At 50.4% G+C, this 21,291-nt stretch overlaps 8 protein-coding genes across 8 annotated transcripts; 4 read left to right on the forward strand and 4 right to left on the reverse strand.

Moving 5' to 3' along the window:
- Positions 1 to 82: 82 nt before the first annotated feature.
- BO83DRAFT_405965 (uncharacterized protein) lies at positions 83 to 2,835 on the reverse strand (the record flags this gene model as incomplete). The annotated part of the gene is made up of 2 exons (XM_025533855.1): positions 83 to 512; positions 615 to 2,835. The coding sequence occupies 2 exons, from the start codon at positions 2,833 to 2,835 to the stop codon at positions 406 to 408; spliced, it is 2,328 nt and encodes a 775-aa protein (XP_025390909.1). The 3' UTR covers positions 83 to 405.
- A 940-nt stretch (positions 2,836 to 3,775) lies between these two features.
- BO83DRAFT_331828 (aldo/keto reductase) lies at positions 3,776 to 5,057 on the reverse strand (the record flags this gene model as incomplete). The annotated part of the gene is made up of 3 exons (XM_025528278.1): positions 3,776 to 4,544; positions 4,634 to 4,917; positions 4,995 to 5,057. The coding sequence occupies 3 exons, from the start codon at positions 5,055 to 5,057 to the stop codon at positions 3,998 to 4,000; spliced, it is 894 nt and encodes a 297-aa protein (XP_025390910.1). The 3' UTR covers positions 3,776 to 3,997.
- Positions 5,058 to 5,770: 713 nt separating this feature from the next.
- Positions 5,771 to 7,923, forward strand: BO83DRAFT_396258 (YdiU domain protein; the record flags this gene model as incomplete). The annotated part of the gene is made up of 6 exons (XM_025533122.1): positions 5,771 to 6,128; positions 6,193 to 6,202; positions 6,255 to 6,285; positions 6,346 to 6,496; positions 6,549 to 7,654; positions 7,723 to 7,923. The coding sequence occupies 6 exons, from the start codon at positions 5,771 to 5,773 to the stop codon at positions 7,921 to 7,923; spliced, it is 1,857 nt and encodes a 618-aa protein (XP_025390911.1).
- Positions 7,924 to 10,838: 2,915 nt separating this feature from the next.
- On the reverse strand, positions 10,839 to 12,631 carry BO83DRAFT_354797 (WD domain protein; the record flags this gene model as incomplete). The annotated part of the gene is made up of 2 exons (XM_025529115.1): positions 10,839 to 12,419; positions 12,477 to 12,631. 2 exons carry the CDS (start codon positions 12,629 to 12,631, stop codon positions 10,898 to 10,900), a joined length of 1,677 nt encoding a protein of 558 aa, XP_025390912.1. The 3' UTR covers positions 10,839 to 10,897.
- Positions 12,632 to 12,980: 349 nt separating this feature from the next.
- BO83DRAFT_375712 (SAE2-domain-containing protein) lies at positions 12,981 to 15,242 on the forward strand. The gene has a single exon (XM_025530527.1). It carries the CDS (start codon positions 13,011 to 13,013, stop codon positions 15,144 to 15,146), a length of 2,136 nt encoding a protein of 711 aa, XP_025390913.1. The 5' UTR covers positions 12,981 to 13,010; the 3' UTR covers positions 15,147 to 15,242.
- A 186-nt stretch (positions 15,243 to 15,428) lies between these two features.
- Positions 15,429 to 17,146, forward strand: BO83DRAFT_375713 (peroxisomal membrane protein PEX16). Its single transcript, XM_025530528.1, has 4 exons — positions 15,429 to 15,711; positions 15,779 to 15,814; positions 15,893 to 16,730; positions 16,798 to 17,146. The coding sequence occupies exons 1-4, from the start codon at positions 15,558 to 15,560 to the stop codon at positions 16,919 to 16,921; spliced, it is 1,152 nt and encodes a 383-aa protein (XP_025390914.1). The 5' UTR covers positions 15,429 to 15,557; the 3' UTR covers positions 16,922 to 17,146.
- A 41-nt stretch (positions 17,147 to 17,187) lies between these two features.
- On the reverse strand, positions 17,188 to 18,411 carry BO83DRAFT_331838 (ribonuclease H2 catalytic subunit RNH201). The gene has a single exon (XM_025528279.1). The coding sequence runs from the start codon at positions 18,313 to 18,315 to the stop codon at positions 17,251 to 17,253; it is 1,065 nt and encodes a 354-aa protein (XP_025390915.1). The 5' UTR covers positions 18,316 to 18,411; the 3' UTR covers positions 17,188 to 17,250.
- A 120-nt stretch (positions 18,412 to 18,531) lies between these two features.
- On the forward strand, positions 18,532 to 21,283 carry BO83DRAFT_375715 (Cupin domain protein). The gene is made up of 5 exons (XM_025530529.1): positions 18,532 to 18,778; positions 18,904 to 19,064; positions 19,125 to 20,330; positions 20,384 to 20,632; positions 20,717 to 21,283. Exons 1-5 carry the CDS (start codon positions 18,714 to 18,716, stop codon positions 20,929 to 20,931), a joined length of 1,896 nt encoding a protein of 631 aa, XP_025390916.1. The 5' UTR covers positions 18,532 to 18,713; the 3' UTR covers positions 20,932 to 21,283.
- Positions 21,284 to 21,291: the final 8 nt, after the last annotated feature.

Below are 21,291 nucleotides of genomic sequence, written 5' to 3' on the forward strand. Positions count from 1 at the left end.
ATTCAAGATGACTACCACTAGCGTAGTAGCGTAGTCAGATTCGCTTTCCAGATGTGGTTACTAAAGTGTAACAGGCGCATTACCCTACAAGCCCCAGTGCCCGGGTTTCAATTTCTAAGCTCCAATCCCATGGATGTACGCTGAATGATATAGCATGTAGTCGATTGAAAATCATGCACCCCCAACGTATCTCCCAGACCTACGTTGCAAATAAATAAAAGATGAATGTTTGCCTCCTCTTAAGCATAAGCACATACAACCCGTGGTATCATGTAAAAATAACAGCAGGCAAAATATATTCCCTGTACACGCCTGCTGCCACAAACGCCAACTGAAAGCCATTGAAATGGACCGCAGATTGTGACACGAACGACATAGCAGAACGCCTGGATGAACTCGTCACATTTACAGCTTGAGTCGGCTATTCCATCCCACACCTTCTTTGGCGCACCACTCACTCAGAAATGCGTGACTGAACCGGACTACCTCTAGGGGGGCGTTGGTCCGTCCAACTGGCAAAAAAAATTCGCCAGAATAGTCGCCAGCTCTCAAGCGTTGCCTTCCCAACTCTGAGAAATTCTTGGATCGTTTAGACCAGGTACTTGGAAACTCACGCGAAAGCACATCTTCGCAAAGACCGCGTGAGCCTTCGAGCCATAACTTCTGAGATTCTCTATAGCACTCGTGCGGTCTATTCTTCAGCTCCACAAACTCTTTCCGGCTCTTCTTATGGTCTTCCGATGCAGCAGGGTTTTCATCGCTCCCTGGAGTGGGCGCTGGCGTGTTCTCCCCAGGTAAAGGTGTGGCGGCAAGTCGCTCAAGATCAAGTGCGTGAATGGCATCATAAGAGACAGCACCAAGTATGAGGCAGAGGCTATGCAGGCGCGGATAGGGAGTGCTATTCTTTTTAACAACACGCCAATATGCGAGGATAGACAGCCAGGAAGACGAATCTGCAGTTTGCCGGGATAGCGCTTTGGATTGATCATCGGCAACAAATGCCACGATGAAGCAAAGAATAGCCTCAATTGCTGTAGCGGCCGCGAGTTTTTCATCAACGGTAGTTACGTGATCTTTGGCTGTGTGTCGCTCCGCAGCATGCTTTAAATCACGTCCCAGATTTGAATATTTCTGATACTCATCTTTCCAAGCTCGACGGTCGCATTGACGTGATGCCGTATTAGTCGATTGCGGAGATGCGAGTTTTGTAGGAGTGGCCGAATTACCGGGGCGCTTGACGGCTGGATGAGAAGACGGCTTTCCGTCATTGCCGCTGAATGGATCAAACCGGCTGGCAGAAGACTTAGGGTCTTTTACCGGCGTTGTTGAACTAGCTTTCGATCTGTCTGATGGATTTAAAGCCAGATTTGAGGAGAAAGACATAGGCGTTTGAGGCTTTTCAGGGACTTTTGAGTGCTCCCGAGAGACGGTAATTGTGCCCATATGCTTCCCTTTCCCTTCCAACCGTTGTGGCTTGTTGTGATCAGGATGTTCCGACGCTGGAGCCTTCGCTGCCGCCTGCCTGGCTTTTTGACTCTGAGAGGGCTCAATGTCTAGTGCACTCTTCACGGGTGACCCCGGCGGGGCCGGTTTCTTTTTGCCAGAAAATTTCAGGAGAGCCTCGATCCGCTTCCGGTTTGATCTTCCATATTTCAATTTCACGACCAGCTGCACTCTAGCCGAAGCATCCTGTAGAACCGGTGGCGAGCCGATTGATCTTGACATCGTATTTCCGACATGGTTCTTTGGATTACCTTTGGAGGCCAGAGAACTGTCCAAAGTTGAGACATCCGTGCTTGAGGGCCGTCGTTTGTCATTTCCATGATAAAATTGCTTGCTATGCAAGCCCGAAGAGTGTGTTGAGTCTGGCTGTGACGAAGCGTGAACGGCAGATTTGGCCTTCTGGATTTTTGATCCCGATGATAAATCATTATACGAAGCGCCGTCGCTTTGTGATGATCCTAGGCCCAGGGGGCCTTCTCCAAGCGCGGCTAATTCCTTCTCAATATCAGGCGGAAGAGTAGGAGACAGAAGCCGAGGCAGTCTTGGACTGTTTGAAGTAGGGGGAAGGGTCGGTGACAGGAGAGCAGGCAAGCCGTTACCCTTCAGCCGTTCGGTCTTTGCAGGACTCGGAGATATCCTCGGCTTTTTGGGGGCCGCGACCTTATGCTGTAACCTCGAAGAATCGGAGGCGCCATCGACAAACGGGCGCTTGCGCTCGATGCCCCCCGAGTTAGACGCAGCTCGCGATTGGACGGGAGGTTTTCCCACGGGCTTTTGCGAGTCATTGCTAGGAAGGCTAGCCCTAGCAGCTCGCTGACTTGCATCGAGGGTATCAAGGACTGAGGTGCTTTGCTTACTGACTTCAGGGCCGACAGGGGAAGCGGAGGCGCCACTCTTCCTTCTGTTCCTGTAGTCGCTAAAAGTTATCTTTTTCTTCACCGAGTTGTTGGATGGTGTGCTTGCAGCACTCTGGCCTCCGGAACGCTGGTCGGACATGACGTTTCCTGTCGCGTCAGACCAGTCACCCACAGCCACTAGCAAGGAATCTCCTTCGTGATGTGTAAGGAATGTCATATATTGTAGTTGTTGCTCCTCCGGTGTAAACGGCCCGTCATTACCCACAGCCCAGTTGTTGACAAAGCGACTCCCCAGGCGGAAAGGCACATCAGTGGGAACAGTGAGAAGGAAGGGGTAGAACGGAAGGATTTCTTCCCTAAGCCGCTTCAATCGTTGGTCGATTGAAGATTGACCGGAGTTATGTGTCTGTTCGTTAATGAACTTGGGGTCTTTTATTTCATCATCCGCGGAGCGATAGGGCTGGTCCCCCGACATTGCAGTCCGTTGATCAAAAGCCTACGTGGCTGACGGCGAGCAAGCTCTTTTCGACTGACCATGAACCAATACCAAGTATTCCTTCCTTCTCTTTTGACCTCCCTGAGTGGCGTTAGCTCCCAGTATCATGTGGCTACGCGAATTGGAGTTCAATTGCCGCCACTATCGAACATCGCACTTCCCAGGAACAGGTTCAGGGACCACGTAGTGTGACCTTTTGAAAAGTCACCTTTCAAGAACTGCCAGCGCGCCTTCGTATTGTATTGAGTCTTCCCCTTTCCCTCTATCTTGTGTCAGAATCTGGATACCGAGCGGACTGAGCTCCTCGTTGGCCTTTGCCGACTGCCCCCCAAAACTGCGACCTGTGACGCTAAGAGAGAGACCGGAATAAACGAGCGTTCAACAACACAAGCGCTTTGGATCCGAATAGATGCACCCACAGCCAGCCGGTCTGGATTCAGCTGGCGGGGGATTTTGCACAAAATTGGCTGGAATGGGGAACGCGATAAGAAACCAGCCCCGACCTGTCGTACAGAAGTAGCGTCGACAAACAGCCAATGTATGCCGGAGCTAGAATGAGACTCTCGAGGCCATAAGGATAGGGGACGGGAGCCTCTGGCTCGCTAGTGTTGATGTGGGCGTAACAGCAAGGAATAGACGACAAGGAAGGAGAGCGCCGAGGAGCTTCCTCTAGAGATGGGATCGCTTTTCCGTCCGACAATGAGGGTGGGTTGGGGGGGCTTAGTCGCGACTGGGGATGCTGGCTGGCGGTCGAAGCGGAAACGCTTGGCAGTAATTGATTTGCTTATGATTAGTCTAGAGCGGGTCTCCTCCGCTTATCTACTAGGCACCTTACTCCGTACCATACTTCAAAGATTGAAGCTCTTACTTCTCAACAAGTCTTCTCCGACTACGTACCGCTTGCAATTGTCCAGGGCCCTCGTTCTTTTTGTCCCTATCTATGTGCAGTGGCAAACGGAAGACTCAGGCCTGTATGTCCTAGTACTTTATTATCACAGGTAAATCCGCATTAAAGGCAACGACCTCAGATACCGATTGGCTTGACGGTTTATCAGAAATCACCAGGCTTGAATCTAAACTCATCCAACAATCTCAGAACAGGCCTGAGTTTGACACTGTATACAAATATGACCAATCGTTTTCACGAACGATCTTCTGACGCGAATTTTCCCTGCCAAAATGCCCTAAAATGCTTCTGCTGCCCCGCAGCGGAGATATCATCAATCTCCCTTGGTGTCAACTGAAAGGTTAAGGCGCGCAAATAGCTGCTTAAGCGGGATTCTTTGCTACTAGTCGTGATTGTTATACAGCCACGGTCTATGGACCATCTCAGGAGGATCTCCCCTTCACTGACTGCATATTTTTTAGCCAGATGTGGCAGCAGGTCATCCACTGGCCCTCCCTTTGATCGGATGATAGGAGTTAAAGGCCCATAGCTTGCTGTTTGGATGCCTTGGCTCTTATGAAAGTCGAGTAGATTGCCATGCTGTAGATAGGGATGGAATTCAATCTGGTTGATGGATGGCGGAACTGTGGCTGTCTCCAAAATAGCCTCCAAATGGCTTTGCAGGAAATTAGACACGCCAATTGACCGTGCCTTTCCAGCGGCCTTCACCTGCTCCATAGCAGCCCAGGCTGTTTGAAGGTCGCTATATGAGCTGGCGAAAAAAGGCGAGTGAATTAGATACCTATATGTAACCCCCGTTAGTCCTCGCATCTGGCAGTAAACCAAGGTTCTTCGAGCCGGTAGAAACATATTGGCGGGCGGATCACCTACAGATCAACGTAATCCAACTGAAGCTTTTCTAGACTTGCGTCGATTGCCCTCGGAATATCTGCGATGTTTACGCTCACCTTAGTGGTCACGAATAGCTTATCTCGTTCCACGCCACTCTCCTTGATGGCAAGACCAAGCTCAGACTCAGTTCTGTAAGACTCGGCACCATCAAGGTGGAGATACCCCAGTCGGATAGCATCTTTGATGGATTCAACGAGCTCTCGGTTGATACTAGTGTCCCCTTCCTTCTTATACCAAGCTGTGCCGCAGCCATATCCAAGCTGCTTCCGTTATCAAATGTAACTGAATTGGTTGCCAGAAGGATAGAATTGCAAATGAGTCTGCTGCTCCTACAACTTACCTGGGGAACACACGTGCCGTCGTTCAATCTGACGGATGGCATAGATTTCAGGGTGTTGGCCATCTTTGTTGCTTTTCAGTATGACTGATGTGGTAATATCCTTGTTCGTAGACACGACCAATCCCAGTTTCTTTCCTTTCTTTCGCAAGGCATAGGAGACCTTTGGAAGTTCTATACTCGGATGCAGAAATGGATGATGTATTAATACTCCGTTCTACGAACCGGATCGGATCAGCTCCGGCTCCACAAGCCATCCAGCTTCATCCCGCGCTGCGGCTGCGCATGTCCTGAATCTCCGAGCCTTCCGCCTTGCCCCACCATAGTCCGACGAAGAGGTTCTATTTTACAATGGTAGGCAATTGCGTTACCAGCGTGTAGTCCATCAAGGGGCAGACAAATGCGGGATCGGTAGGCGGAACTGGTTGAGGAGAATGATGTCATAGCCCAGGTCTCGCCTCGCCGGCTTACTTAAACTGACCCAGGTCAATTGCTAATACAGAGAGTACTCGTCGGCGAACTAACCGATGAACTAAACTTAACAGCTACACTGGCAGTGATAGTCAAACTCTTCTTATAGAACCCGGTAAAAGCCAATATCCCCCTATTTGCCTAAGTAGCTTGTCGAGGGTCCGTATATACTTGACACATCCCTCGCTCACTGTCCGAGGTCTTCCATGGGCTTATTTGTCGCTCATCCTGGCCTTCTCCGCGCTCGTTTTATGTTGGCCCGCAGTACCCTCTATCCATCGCGGATCAGTCGAAATCGCTTAACTCAAATGGCGTCGCAGCTCTCCGACGCAAATGGAGGGCTTTCGTTGGCCGAACTCCCTAAGTCCAATGTCTTCACTTCCAAGCTTCCTCCCGACCCAGCTTTTGAGACCCCTGAGGTGTCACATCGAGCTCCCCGTGAGACACTCGGCCCACGGTTAGTAAAAGGTGCTTTATATACCTTCGTCAGACCTGAGCCGGCGGAGGAGAGTGAACTTCTGGGGGTGAGTCCAAAGGCCATGAATGATCTTGGTTTAAAGCCCGGTGAAGAGCTTTCCCCGAAGTTCAAAGCTTTAGTTGCGGGGAATGAATTTTACTGGGATGAAAACGAGGGTGGCATATATCCTTGGGCACAATGTTACGGAGGTGAGAGACGTTGGAGACCTTTCAATTTCTTAAACTGAGATTAATTTTCACTAATACCTTCAAGGATGGCAATTGTATGTTTCCTGACAGTAAATATCTTTGTTCATTGAAATTGACAAATCGCAGCGGCTCGTGGGCTGGACAACTCGGCGACGGAGTAAGTGCTTGTTTCTAGACACAACTTTTCATTGATAGTGCTTAATAATTGGTTTTCCAGCGTGCAATCAGCCTTTTTGAAACTACAAACCCGAAAACCCGTACTCGCTATGAGTTACAACTAAAAGGTGCGGGGCGGACTCCTTATTCCCGCTTCGCCGATGGAAAGGCTGTGCTTCGCTCTAGCATCAGGGAATACATAGTATCAGAAGGTATTGCTTCCGCATGTCCTAATCGTGCAGCTTCGACTAACTGCGAGCAAAGCCCTTTCTGCACTTGGTGTTCCAACCACTCGAGCTTTGTCTATAACCCTATTGCCTCAGTCAAAGGTGTTGCGCGAACGTTTGGAGCCCGGAGCTATAGTTGCTCGATTTGCTGAATCGTGGCTGAGGATCGGAACATTTGACCTCCTACGGGCACGAGGGGACCGTGAGCTGATTAGACAATTGGCGACGTATGTCGCAGAGGATGTGTTCCAGGGCTGGGAGGCTCTGCCCGCTATGCTGCCGTTGGACCAGAGTCAGTCATCTGATACTGTAGACAACCCTCCCAGACATGTATCTTGGGACCAAGTTGAAGGGCCGCCAGGCTCGGAAGAGAATCGGTTTGCAAGGTTGTACCGTGAAATTGCACGACGAAATGCTAAAACCGTTGCTGCTTGGCAAGCATATGGATTTATGAACGGGGTGTTGAACACTGACAATACTTCAATCTATGGCCTTTCATTAGATTATGGCCCATTCGCGTTTATGGACAACTTCGATCCTCAGTACACGCCTAACCATGATGACCATCTCCTGAGATATTGTTACAAGAACCAACCTAGCATCATCTGGTGGAATCTGGTTAGGCTCGGCGAGTCACTTGGAGAACTCATTGGTGCAGGTGAAGACGTTGACAAGGAAGATTTTGTGAGGGATGGTGTGACAGAGGAAGCCGCACCTGCCATCATTAAACGTGCGGAGGAGATCATTGACCGAACAGGCAAGGAGTTCAGGATGGTGTTCCTGAACGAATATAAACGCATCATGAGCAACAGGCTAGGCTTGCGCAGCCAAAAGGAAACTGACTTCCAAGTACTGTTTTCGGAACTGCTCGATACATTGGAGGCTTTGGAGTTAGACTTCAATCACTTTTTCCGAAGACTGTCAAACATATCGCTGTCGGATATAGAGACGAAAGAGACGAGAGAGAGGATAGCATCTATCTTCTTTCATAACGAAGGGTTTGGTGGCATCGGATACACCGAGGATTCCGCGAGGCAACGAGTCGGAGATTGGCTTGACAAGTGGAGACAACGAATTATAGAAGACTGGGGCGTTGATCAAGACTTGGAAAGACAAAGGATCATGAAGAGTACAAACCCAAAGGTAAGCCTACCATTACTATTTTCGCTGCTGGCCCGCCACGACACTAATGGGTGGTTATGTTTCTTTAGTTCCTGCCTCGCGGCTGGATCCTCGATGAAGTTATTGAACGTGTTGAACGCCGTGGAGATCGAGAGATACTCGGAAGGGTGATGCATATGGCACTTAATCCCTTCAATGAAGAATGGGGGCAGAATCATGATGAAGAGGAGCGCTTTTGTGGGGATGTCCCTCGCTTCAAGAGAGCCATGATGTGCAGCTGCAGTTCTTGAACGTGTTCCCATAAACCGCGACCGATATATTAGTCCGCGGCGTATGATGTGTTTAGAAAAATGGAATTTTTGATGCAAGTAGCTGATGCTACGGAGAACTGAAAATAATCACCAAAAAATATTGTTTCCACCCTCTTTCTGACAGATAAAGACTACTCCCCTAACGATTCCCTGGAGGTACATGCCGAGCAGGCAAAGGCCTGACTAAGATGGAACCGTGGAATTGAAATTGCTTTCATATGCTAGTTTTGTGGACAAGTTTTCTTCCGCATTACACATCATTTCACATGTTTGCCCACCCGCAAACCCAGGCCACCACTTATCAGTCTTACAAACTGATTCTCCCGCTTTTATTGTTTGGAACACCGGACTTCATCCGTTTGATTCCACGATAACTGGATATCATTTTGGATATCATTGTCAGCCGGCGGAGGAAGTCAATCAGAGACAGGCTCGCAAGCCAAGTCGTGCATTAGACCAGAGAAATCGGGGTAAAGAGATTGTAGATCATCACGGTGAGCGCGATAAAGGTCATCCCGATATCCTGGTCTCGCGTATGATAGCGCGACAGAAGACAAACGATGCAGCATGCAGATCAACTATTTAGTTAGGGCAAGCAGCCTGGACGTGACCAGGTTGCTTGCAGTTGTAGCACACCCGCTCACCCTTGGCCTCCGTAGGGCAGTCACGGGAGACGTGGCCGACCTCACCGCCTATGAATACAGTGTTAGCGTGTCTGACTTAACCTGAGAGATTGTGAAGGGTGCAGTAGCCTACAGTTGTAGCACTTCTGTCCGTTGGTGCAGTCGCGAGCCATGTGTCCGAAGCCACCGCAAGAGTAGCAAGTCTGCTGACGGCCGCCAAAGCCACCACCGTAGCCGCCGCTCTGAGGGCAGTTCCTAGCAATGTGACCGACACGGCCGCACTTGTAGCACTCCTGGCCACCACCAGCAGCAGCACCACCGAAACCCTCGGCGGGGCTAGCCTGGCACTCACGGGAGATGTGGCCCACACCACCGCAGCGGTAGCAGGACTTCTCCTTGGGTGCTACAGTGCATTCACGGCCTGCATAATAGGCTTGTTAGCATCTCGGCAAGACAAAGGAAGATATATATGATCAAAAGACGGAGAACGGGAGAATTTGCTGGTTGACTTACTGACGTGTCCTTGTCCTGTGATGGTACAAAGGTGCGGTTAGATAGAGTGGCTAAGAATCAACGGAAAAAGGCGCAATGAAATTGGGCCAGTGAACGAAATGGAATAAGGGAGATTGGTCATTGATGTAGAGACAAGGTCGGGAGACATACCACCACAGTTGTAGCTACCGAACTTAGTCAATAATGTTTACAGTAAGAGGAAAATGGACAGTGCAAGTTAAGCATACCAGGTAGGAGTGCCCTTCTTGGGACAGTCACGGGCCTGTAGAGATTAGAGATTAGAACGTTGCCAAACCATGATTATGGAGACAATCCCAGAAAATGCTGGCCGAGGATGTTATGAGGAGACGATGGTGACAGGGAAAGGTTTACCTGGTGGGAAGCATCACCGCCTAGAATGAATGAAGATCTTTTGTTAGCTTTTCCGTGCCAATCCAGAAATTCGCTTCACCAGGATTGGTAGCCACCGCGCTAAGACGGCAGGACGATTAAAAAAATCGAGACAGATAGGTGAGTGATCATGGAAGGTCAAGGGATCCCAGCTGTAAACTGAGGATACCAAGTAGAACTCGGTGGATGATGGGCAATCATGATCAATGAAGCCGTTTTTTTCTCCCCCTCGGCTGGAGCTGCGGGAATGGAGGCACACAAGGTGCATGACAGAATCGAAGGGCTCAGGTTTGACAATCGACGGAACAGAGCGGGGGGGACTCACAGTTGAAGCAGCCACGACCTCCAGCTTGGAAACTCATTGTGGATATGGGATATAGGTGAACTGGTAAAGAACTTTTGGGGTGAAGAGGTAAGTAAGAGAGAGGATGGTGATGGCCAGGTGAGGGTTTGAGAGGGGGGTGGAAACTGGGCGATCAGAAATTTAGGTAGGGATTTCTTGCTAGCGCCGATAAATAATAACCAGAAGGAAAAATAAATCAGACATGCGGACAGTCGGTGCGGGGGAGCGCTTCCCGTGGTTCCTGCAGGGCTTTAACGCCGGGAGGCCGCAACACACAACACCTGCCCGCTTCCAGACCTGGGTGAGATCCTGGCTTTTCGCGCCATACCCACCTCCATGCTGTGCCCTTAAGCCAAGTCCTACTTAGCTTTTCCAGGTAGCGTTTAGCGATCCGCCATTATGCCGTACATGTGGTGGCGATCGCAGCAGTCACGATGAGAAAGGAGAGGAGGTCTTTGGCGGGACCCTAACCAGACCTTCGTGAGATTGGTACATTACTTTTGCTTTTCCTTCGCGACAACGAGGACGAAAGCAGGCTCATCCTATCCTAGATAATATTCTCATCAGTCGCTGAAATTTATTTTCGCACTAGGTGTCTCATAATTTGATGCCTTTCAATTAGCGAGTGTATGCGCAGCCTTATATCACAGGGTAGAAGTGTGGATATTGTGATGAGACTGTCCCCTAGTAGGCCGCCCGTATCGAAAAGTAAAGAACATCGAGCATGACCGCGGGAGAAAGAAAGGTACGAGGAGAAGAAAACCATCCGTACTTCAGGGCAGGATGGTAGCCTTTAAAATACGCCGTGACTCTTATGGCTCCCTCCCAAGGTCCTCTCCGGGACCGGACACCTTGGTTGCTTGCACCTTGAGGTTTCCCATGTCGATATAGAATGGTCTACGTTTACTCTTCGGTTTTCCTCATGCTGCTGAATGCTCTTGCCATAAATACCACTTCTCGAATGGACGTTCGGAAGTTTATTAGCGACATAGTCGGACTTTTGGATAGCAGGTGGTTCATAAAGGCTTTCATGACCAGGCTTGAACTCTGATCTGTGGTATCTATAGATTACAAGATTTTCATTTCACGTGAAGTCATATAGTTCGAGCATCTGCGTCCCAACTTCCTTTTCGCGGAGTAGAAGGACTCGCTCATCGTCGAAGCCAACACAATTGTGCATCCTCGTTAACCCGTAGGTATTGTCGACCGAGCTTGATCTGTTTGCGTTGAGCTGACCCTGAGAAGACTCCGACACTAAGTCAAGGCTATCATGTCGCTGATCTGCCCTATTCCCTGGGCTTACTCGGATGCTATTCCCGTCCCTGAACGCCCTGTGCCCTCCGAGTGAAGAGACCAAAGATTCAAGTTCCCATATTCTGATGTCGTCTCCTCTGGAGCTCACCGAAACTGCCTTACCACGATCACTAACCTGCACGGCTGAGACGGACGATGTATGGCCCCAGAGACGCTGGCAGCTTGTCACGGAAAGGCTGGTCGAAGTGGAGACCACAAGGTACACAGTCAAGGTATTGTCCGCGTGCGAAGTCAAAAGATAAGGATGAGAATAGGACACCGAGGTTGGTGGTTCATAGTGTGATATCGAAGGTCCGGGTGGCCTTGTATTTAGCTCATTCCCGGAGCCTACCACATATGTGGTGCGATAGTCCCTTTTTGACCGGCTGCGAGAAGTTGGGGACATAATCCCGTATTGGCAGTCGACTGTGGTAGCAAGCCGAGAACTCAGCTGCTGACCGTCCAAGCCGAACTGCAATTCTTGGATACCTAGTGACCAGCCGCAGCCTATATGGTAAAAACTGTACACTATAGACGCTACTATTTTGGGACCCGCAGCGCGGACAGATAGCGATATTGGCTCCAATATTGTGTCCGCCTTGAGAGTAGTCAGTAGTCGTGGAGTTAATGACCAACCGTCTTCGTCTGTGATTGTTTCATACAGAGATAAGACCTTGTGTTGAGAAACTAAAAGCAGGAAAGGTGAGTACGAGGCCATTGCCGTGATGGCTTCACCGGTGCCTTCGACGTAGGCGAAGCGCGTTTCAATCCAGAAATTTGTTGTGTCTAGAGTATAGACGCCGAGACAGCCATCCTCAAAACCAATTGTAACATCTATTAAGCTCTGCTGTGGACCGCTCGTTGCAGCCGCCATTGCTGTGGGAGCGGGTAACGATCGCGACGGCGATTTTGCCAAAGGAGACCTTGCTAAGCATTGTCCAGGCTTCTCGGCGGCCCAAGCTCTTAAGCCGTGATCTGAATCCGCTGTAAACACAATGCCTGCACAAAATGTTACTAGCATCTGTCGACGAAGCGGTTGTGGAAACTCGATCTCTGTGACCTGACAGGCTCCCCTCGACCAGTTGTGTCGGAGACGATATTGTCGTTTCCAATTTGTGGCCACTCCTTCCTTTGCCAAGTGACTGTGGTCAAGCCAGGTAGACACCCTAGGCGAATACTCGATTTCAGAGCGGGATAAGAGTGCACGCCTAGCATTTGGTAACCGACGTGCTCGAGGCCGTACCCATCGAGAATAATACTGTCTTTTCCAGAGCTCCGAATCTCCAGCTAACACATGGAACCGACGCGAGAGTCTATGTGGGGAGAAGTGATGAGCTGTGAGGCCGGCACTTTAACTGAGGAGGACATACTGTTGGCAGACAAGCAGAGAGGGGAGGGGAAGAAAAGACAATATATGAAGTAGGAGCTCGTCACTTAGTCTGGATATGTGATCGAGATGGCCGTTGGGGGTCATGCGGAGACGCTTTGGCGGGGGGAGATCTTCAACATTGCGCCTCTTTGGCATTTTGTGATTGGGAATGCAATGCTGGGGTAAAGGAAGTCACGAAAGTCGGAACAACCGACTGCACAAGTCAGTGCTTGCTGGATGAACGCAATCTTGAGACGGAGGTACCACTTCCTATTCCGCCTGTCCGCCTAATAATGTCAGGGCGGAGGCTTATCTGAGGGTGGTTGATACGGTATGTATGGCGGAATGATGTCTCGAACGATACGGTACGTGCCGAGGTAATAGAGCGGTCCTCTGTACTTCATACAATCAGGAAACTACTGGTGGTATTAATGCGGGTATCTATCTTTGCGCGTCAAAGTCGCGTGTCACAGCCGCCCTATGCTACTACGTACATCCGGGAGACCTCTCTTGTATGTAGCATAGGCTTTAATCAATGGAGGCTCTTGAACAGTTCCAAATCTCTCTTACCCAAGCCTTTGGCGATTGTTTCAAAGATGTCTACAAGACCCTTCAACGAGAACTTGCTCTTCGAGACGCGAAGGTGCAGGCGGCCGAGGAGAGGGTTAGAATTGCAGATGAAGCACGGAAAAGAGCGGATGCAGAATCGACAGCCTTAAAGGATGAGATTACTCTCCTACGGGATGAGCTGCGTCTCGGGGATGTTGGGTCCACTGAAGACCAAGTTACTGCTCAGAAGTCCCTCGAACTGGAAGCAACGTACGCGCCGCATCGTGCTATAGATCGTATATGTGCCAATCGCAAGGACTCCGAGAGCTTCGACTCTACTGAGATAATGGCTGTGAGGGACTTGTATGCCGCGCTTTACACAGAAGCTCAGACGCTTATGAAAGCCTCTGGCGAACTTCGAAGACAAGTCAAACGTCACAAACAGAAATTAATGCATTGGAGAAAAAGCCTGGACCGCGACAATTTCACATTGGTGCTCGATGGAGAAGCAGTTGATTTTCAGCGGGCTAAGAGAAACAGCTGTGAAGAACATTCACGCTTATTAACTAACTTATCAACGTCTATACCAATAAACTCTTCGAAATCGGCCATGCATCCATTTTTGCGAGGAGTTTCCGCTCCTATTATGCATACTTTAAGACTAGGTGTTTGTGATGAATCTTCGAATGCCGACGTGCCAAGGGAGCCAGCTGCAGCTCAGAGTGCAACTGCTCCGGCCGCAACTATTAAACGGAAACGTTCAGCATCACAACCGCCTCATAAAATATGCCCAACACTTCACCTCAATGCTCCTAATCGTGGTAACAGTGGTTCAAGCCAGCCTATTTCTATCAAAGATGAGGGCTTATCATCTAGCCCTTTGGGGGGGCCATTATCTAGTTGCGGGGCTACTGGGACCCAGGACCTAGATGAGGTTGGTGTCTTGGTTCAAACACCAACTAAGAGAAAGAAGTATAAAGAAATTGTCTCCGAGCGAGCGGCTTCACCAGCGATTGAAGCCAGACGCAAAGGCCTGTCCCCAGCAAGATCTCAATCATTCTCGAGACGACCCACGGTACTGCAATCGGTCAATGGCAACACAAGCATCCATAGATATGACCAACGGTTAGGCACAGCAGCCGCGAAGGGATCAAAAGCGAGACTCAAATACCCCATCTCGGCGATGGCTGAGGATGGCGAAGAGAATGACGTGAACGTCGCTACACCAAACCAATTTAACACGTCGGCATTTGGAGCTAGGTCGCCACATCCACGCCCAGGAAAGGAAGGCCAATTTGCCGTACAGAGACTGGAAGGACTTCTTGAAGGACCGGTGCCTGTTAAACAACAGCTCCAACCCAAGAATATCAATGAAGAATTCACAAGGGGCTGCACAGTGCAGCGATCTCCTTCTGTTGGACGAACTTTGTCGCAAACATCTGATAATAGCAGGGGAGGACAGACAAATGCTGAATCAGAAATCAAGCAGGGGAGTTCGAAACTTGATATTCAACATGGGTTCACTCAGGCCACCTCGTCTTCGGGAAGCGAAGCACAACGGGTAAAGGAGAACGCCACGCGTATACCATATAGAACTTTGCCGCTGCATCGTCTCGAGCTCACCCATTTCAGGATTAATCCAAACTATAACCAAGGGGTAAATTTTGCGTTTAGCAGTGTCATCCGCACCACAGACGAGCGCAAGTGTGCAAAGGGTTGTATGCGCCCCAGCTGCTGCGGAGGCAAGTTCCATGCCATGGCACGCCTGGGCGGTCTTCCGACGAACGCAACCTCTAATAAGGACAGAGAACAGGAAGAGCGGAAGATTCTGGAGGACTATTTAGGAGAGGAAGCACATATACTCGATATACTAAGCACGGAGGATCGAAAGAGCCTTCTGCAAGAGGCGAACGCCAGGCTCATTGCCAATCGATTTGGAAAGCATAGGCATCACCACCAGCGATCGGGATCGCCACCGGGATACTGGCGCACAGATATGCCTGATACACAGGAATTGCAGCGTGATCATGAGGAGGCAAGGGAAATTGAAAGGGAGAAGGTGCGAGACCGATATCGAGAGGCAATGCGTCCCGGTGGCCTTTGGAAGTTTGCAGATGAGTGAACACAGTACACTGGGCTTTAAGGGCTGCGCTTGGGTTTACAGGAGAGCTTCCACAAAAGCTACCTAGGCAGTAGATAGATGCCAATGTTTTTCTATCGGGGCTTCCAATATAACCCAAGCATTATCGCTTGTTTGTCCAAGTCGCTTTTTAATATGATCACTGTATCATTGTAATATCGCATTTCTTGGCAAGCTCCCGACACGTGCCTTAGCCGCTACCCTGGTGCCTACCTCGGCCTACCTCTCCCTACCCACCCGGAACTAGCTCACGCCGTAGATAAAGTCGTTCTTCCAGCCCAGCTGACACGACTGGGTACGCTTGGGGGGACCTCCACTCATATTCTTTCAAGACACTTCGTGATATCAAGGACATCAAGCTCATCCTATATTTTCCATGGTTTTGGCCTGAATATGGAGTCATCATGGCGCGCCCAAAACCCGATACCTGCCGCACTGTTGCAACCTTCCAAATGGCTCCCACTGTACGAGGAGTTCGTGACGAAGAATGCTAGTTCTGTGGGCCAAGTGGAGTCCGCGTTGAGGTCTTTAACATACATCATCCCAGGTTAGTGCATGAAGCTTGAGGTACAGGAACTTGGCCGAGGAAATGGAAAGCTGAAGACCATGTGTAGGACGATACCGAGATTCGGAGATAAGCTCAGAGTGCGGTACGTAGTTCAAGCGTTCCTAATGGTTCCCTCCTAGACGACGAAGCCGTTCATTTAATACTGACTTTTGCGAAAAAGTGCATTCAGGGGTACAGCTTCTGTCTCTCTACCATGACTCTTTGGTTTCGCGAGTCATTTCTAGGTTACCTTCAACGATCCCGCGGCCTACACCATCACCTCATGCGCGCTACACGAAGTATTGGACCTCCCACTCTTCACTGTATCAGAGGATCGCCATCGCACTACAGATGATTCAGTATACGGAACTGCTGTGGGAGATGGCGGCTCGGCGTCGTGGAGAGAAGGTGCGCTGGCGTGTCATCGTCCTAATCGAAGCCGCTAAGGCCATTTGTCGCCTGTTGCTCCTTCGTCTCACCAACTCTAGACCATTAGTCAGTCCTCCACTTCCTGAACGGGAAATAGATCCCAGATCGCTGGAAGAGGAGGACAATAGCGACTGGAATGGCATGCAGACACCTGTTAGCGAAAAGTCGTCGGATTTGTGCTGGACTATGCCTCGCACAGGCCTGTCGCTTCCTTCTCTGCCTAATGTGGACGACCTTTCGAACTACTTGATATCTAAAGTACTTACGGCCGACGATATCAAGCCACCGAAAACGCTGTTGCACCGAGTCACTGGCCAGGGCCAATTCGCTGAGATTCTATACATCCTCCGACCAGTAGTCTATGCGCTCATGCTGCAACGATACTGCAAAGACAGGCGGAGTTGGAAACCCTGGCTCATTGGGTTCGGCATGGAGTATGGCTGTCGACAACTAGCCAAAGCTGATCTTCGCGAAAGAGTTGCAGGCGGCCTTCGGGGATTGACCGGGCTGGAGCGGGAGGAACTGAAGAAGAGAGGTTGGGCGATGGGCTGGTGGTTTATGCGTGGGGCTTTCTATGAAAACATTACCAAGTACGGCACTCCCGCCTTTCCCACACTACCGACAAGGAGATAGAGTATTGTACTGACTTTTACACAGATCCTGGCTGAAAGGCCTGACCGGCAAGATGAGGGGCAAACCTCTGCTTGATTTGGTAGGCAGTGTCATTGATGATTACGAGTATCTTTGGGACAACTACTACTTTGCGACTACAACACTCTGAAGCTCGCTGTGTTCTGCCAGCGTCATATGTTTCTGCCATTTTTGCCAGCATTTTGCTTTACCTCGGGAGCCTCCTGTACCTCACACAGCCCGTCTTCTCGTACTTAGATACCCGATGGCTTACCATCCCCAAGCTACCCCCTTTTAATATGTTAAACCGCTATATTCTGTTTTTGCTTCAACTTGCCCATATAAGTGCAAAATACAACTATTTCATATGCTTCCATAGAACCTAAGAGCAATCACGTTGCAAAAGAAAGTGGGTATCATTTGGTCATTATTATCGTCACCTCCGCATCTGCGTATGATATAGGATAAACTCATGTTTGGCTAAGAGAGGACCTCAGTGGACCTTGACCCGTACCATTCCAGTAGCTCGTGCTGAGCTTTAGTAGTGTTACTGGTTGAAGATAAGAGGAAGTCCCTGAGCTGCGTATTTTCTTCTTCTTCTTCTCCAGGCCAGTCGACCTTTGGCCTTCCCTTCAATTCGAGCAACTCTTTTGCGGTGCCCCAACTGAATCGGCATTCGTTGCCCCATCCGAAGATCGGATCCATGTTCTTCTTCAACCAATTAGCACACTTTGAATCAGAGGGATAGCCGCTTCCCCAACTCTGTGGCACCACCGCCTCCGATGCATCCTCCGAATGGACGTCTTCATATATAGCCTGATGACAGAGATCCAGGGCGACGTCTCTGGTGACTTTGGCAGCAACGCTTGCAGCACTCACGCATGGATATAACGAGTCGGCCTTCTTCGCCACGGTGATTCTGAGTGATGGGAATATCTTTTCGAGTTTCTGTTGGTAGGTTGCGGGGTTTCCAATCGTATCGATGTAGACCTCTCGAACATCCATGTTGCGATCCTCAATGATCCCACGGATGAGTTCAATTGTAGCATCCATTGCCTGCGCATTCAGGTTATAAGCTCCCGCTCCAGGCCGCATCATACCGGACGAGATGTCACGCGCTGATAGTAGCTTCACGGCCCAACCGCAGGATTCGTGTAGGGGATTTCCCGGGGTGCATAGTAGCTTCATGAGATTAGCGCGCACGCCGGGCGTAAGAACTTTGCTGTCGTTGAAACTGTAATCACGAGTCAAGAGGGAATGGTGCAGATCTTGGGGCAAGTAAAAAGCGCTGTAGACCATGGGGCCTAGAACTGGACCGCGTCCGGCCTCGTCTACGCCCAAGACAAGGTGATTTGGTGAAGAGCTCGTAGCAGATTCAGTGGCTTTGGAGGTTGCAATGACAGGAGGACAAGGTGAATAGTAAGAGTAGGACTCTCCGGCGAAGAGCTGAGAGTGATCTATACTTGGAGGGATGAAGAGGCCTGTTGCAGTAACGGGAGACTCCCCCAGGGGAGGGCCAGTGGAGTTGTCTGCTGAATCGCCCATGATTGTGTTGGTTCCAGGCGGGACTTTGCGATCACGATAAGCGAGCGAAAGGGAAAGAAAGGTGTAGTCGGGGAGTGCAACTGAGATGAATTGTTGAAAGTGAAAGATGGACGCGTCCCAAACGGTTCCGGACTAGCGGCGCTTCCGCGCGTGTTTGTTCGCCGCCCTCACGGATTCCAACTCCCCTCCGCAGCATTCATTCGCCATCCCCAAGACCTGGGATTTTGTTTCCCCTCTCCGCTAAATCGCAACTACTGTGATCTCCTACAGTCGCCTACTTACGTTTTATACGGCAGGTCTCGCGCGCATCCTGCCCGGTCCGTACGCGTCTCACCACTGAACCCCTCTCGTTGCCTCTCTCAAAGCTGCCGCATACAAGCTCCCGAATCTCCGGAACAATGGCTCCCCGGGGCCCTGCGAAGGCTCGCGAGTTCGATTATGCCAATGTTGGCAAAGCTGGAAGGTCGGTATCATCGATGCCATTTCTCATTGATCGCCCCTGTTCAGTATTTGTTCTATCCCCTGCTCCCGTTCAAGTCGCTTCCACCTATTAGAATTTTGGGAGGCTGATGCAGGTGACTGTCACAGGCGCACGGGGTTAATGTTGAAGGAAGGGAAACGTGATGAATATGGAATGGAAGAAGTTGATGGGATATTCTCTTCGCCCGAGACGTCGCCCGTAAAAGAGAATGGCTTCAGTGACCGAGCTGAGGATTCTACCGGCTCGGATGGCATGTCTATCGACGAAGGTGCGTTTCACAGCTCGTCATTATTGTAGCTGAATACTAACGATGATGACTATTTGGCAGGGAATGGTCCGAACCCAACCGATTTCCTAAAGAGCAGACGGAGCTCTTACTTCCCGCCTCCTGTTGCGCGCTCTCCCATGAAGACCGGGCTGACTGGCTCACCTCGGAGGACTCCCGGCTTGCGATCCTCCCAAAGCCCGCAACGCGAACAACCGTCTTCCAGTCCCTCAGACGGTAAAGGCCTGGGGAGTGCCAGGGGGGAATCACGACGAGATGTATCTCCACTTACTAGTCGTTCCATAAATGCGCCACCGGTTCTAAACCAAGTCAATGGTGCACGGAACAACAAACTTAATGATGAACCAACAGAGGAGCCTATGGACTCCGGCTTTTCCGATAGCGATACCGAGAATCAGCTAAACAGAGACGAGAACGGGCATTCATTTGCACAGACACACGACGACTTTATGGACAGCTTCAATGCAGGCGATGATGCCTCGACGGACGACCATGCAGATGAACAAGATGACACTGGCGCCGACCTGGACTCGCCGGTAACCGTCTCCGAATCCCGCAGCAAGAGAGGACAGGCCAAACCTGTTCCAAGGATTGTTAGAGGTGTGAAAGGTGCAAGGGCCGGAGCGTCCACGGCTGCGCAGGCGCAGGAGATTGAGGAAGAACAGCCAGCACCAAAACGCAAACGTCCTGGGAGGCCGCCGCGAACGCAACGCAAATCTAGCGAGGAAGTGGAGAAAGAACGGCCGTCGAAAAAGCCTAGGGTATCGGACAAAGCTGATAAAAACCCAAGTCCTTCAGGCAATGCAGAGCTGGACAAGGTGGTGGAGAACTATGTCAACCGCACAGGGCCATTGAAGGGCCGGAGTCTCTATATCCTGAAGCGCGAAGTACCTTCCGAAGGCGCTGCCACCCATACACGATCCGGGCGTGTTTCTGTCAGACCTCTTGCATACTGGCGAAATGAACGATGCGTCTATGGCGATGGTGAAGCTGTGGAGGGCCAACGGTATCCGCTATCGACCATCAAAGAGATTATTCGCACGGAAGAACTCGAACCAGAGAAACCGAAATCGAACAAGCGCCGCCCTAATAAGAAATCTAAATCAAGGAAGGGTAAAAACGACGATTCCTCGGATGAAGAAGACGGATATGTTGATCCCTGGGAGAAGGAAAGCGGGATTCTGCATGGCTATATCAGGAGGTGGGACGAGGAAGCCCAGGCAGTTGGTGAAGAAGAGGAGATCGTTGGTATGTACTCTCCTTTAACTATGGTTGCCGTGTACTAACGTAGTCGCTCGTAGACCTTGCGTACGCCCCTGCTGGGATGGAGACAAGGAGTGTCAAGGACTCCTCGTGGCGGTTTGCCAAACTTCTCAGTTCGCCTTTCTTGGGCTCTGGGATTGTGGAACTGCCGCCTGGAGGGGTTAAGAAGCCCAAGAATTCTAAGAAGATGCACATGGTTTTCTACATCTGCCAGGGTCGGGTGCAAGTAGACATCTCCGGTGTACGATTCAGTGCCGGCAAAGGATGTGTCTTCCAGGTACCAAGAGGTGAGTGAGCTCCGTATTACAACTTTCCTTGACAATATGGGAGACTTGGCCCCGTACCGATGGAAATCCTAATCGAGTTTGCAGGCAACTATTACAGTTTTGCCAATACGCAGAATAAGGATGCCCGGCTGTTCTTCACACAAGGCTGCGTCCCGGTGGAGAACGACGACTCTGCTCCCGGGTCGGCAACCAAACCCGGAGCCATGGACGGGGATTCAAGTACACCGACTGGCCGTCCGACCGGCGTAAAAGGTCGACCGAAGGGCAAACAGAAAGCAGGCGGACGTAAGGCAACGTGATCTCGTATGAAACGTTGTGTCCGAGTTCGCTCTATACGTCTCCTATCATCTTGAAACACCCACCACCTATATCCTGCCCAGCACCGGGCTTTGACCTCTGGATTAGCGCTAGTTACATGAAATTGTTGGGATGGAAGTCTGCTCACGTCCTCAAGGCTTCGTCCCCCATTCTTTTCTTCTCCTGTGTTCTTTCCTTCTCTTCTCCCTTTTTATTTTGCAGACAGTGGGTTATCAATGAACAAGGGGACATGAGCTGTAGATTTATCGGAGTAACTTGAGGGAGATTAGGAGTACATTGTAGCAGGCTTTGCTTTATTTTTGTGTTAATCCGTGTGTTCATACTTGACGCTTTGGAAGAAA

This window comes from Aspergillus eucalypticola (genome assembly GCF_003184535.1).
Source record: "Aspergillus eucalypticola CBS 122712 chromosome Unknown BO83scaffold_5, whole genome shotgun sequence".
NCBI lineage: Eukaryota > Fungi > Ascomycota > Eurotiomycetes > Eurotiales > Aspergillaceae > Aspergillus > Aspergillus eucalypticola.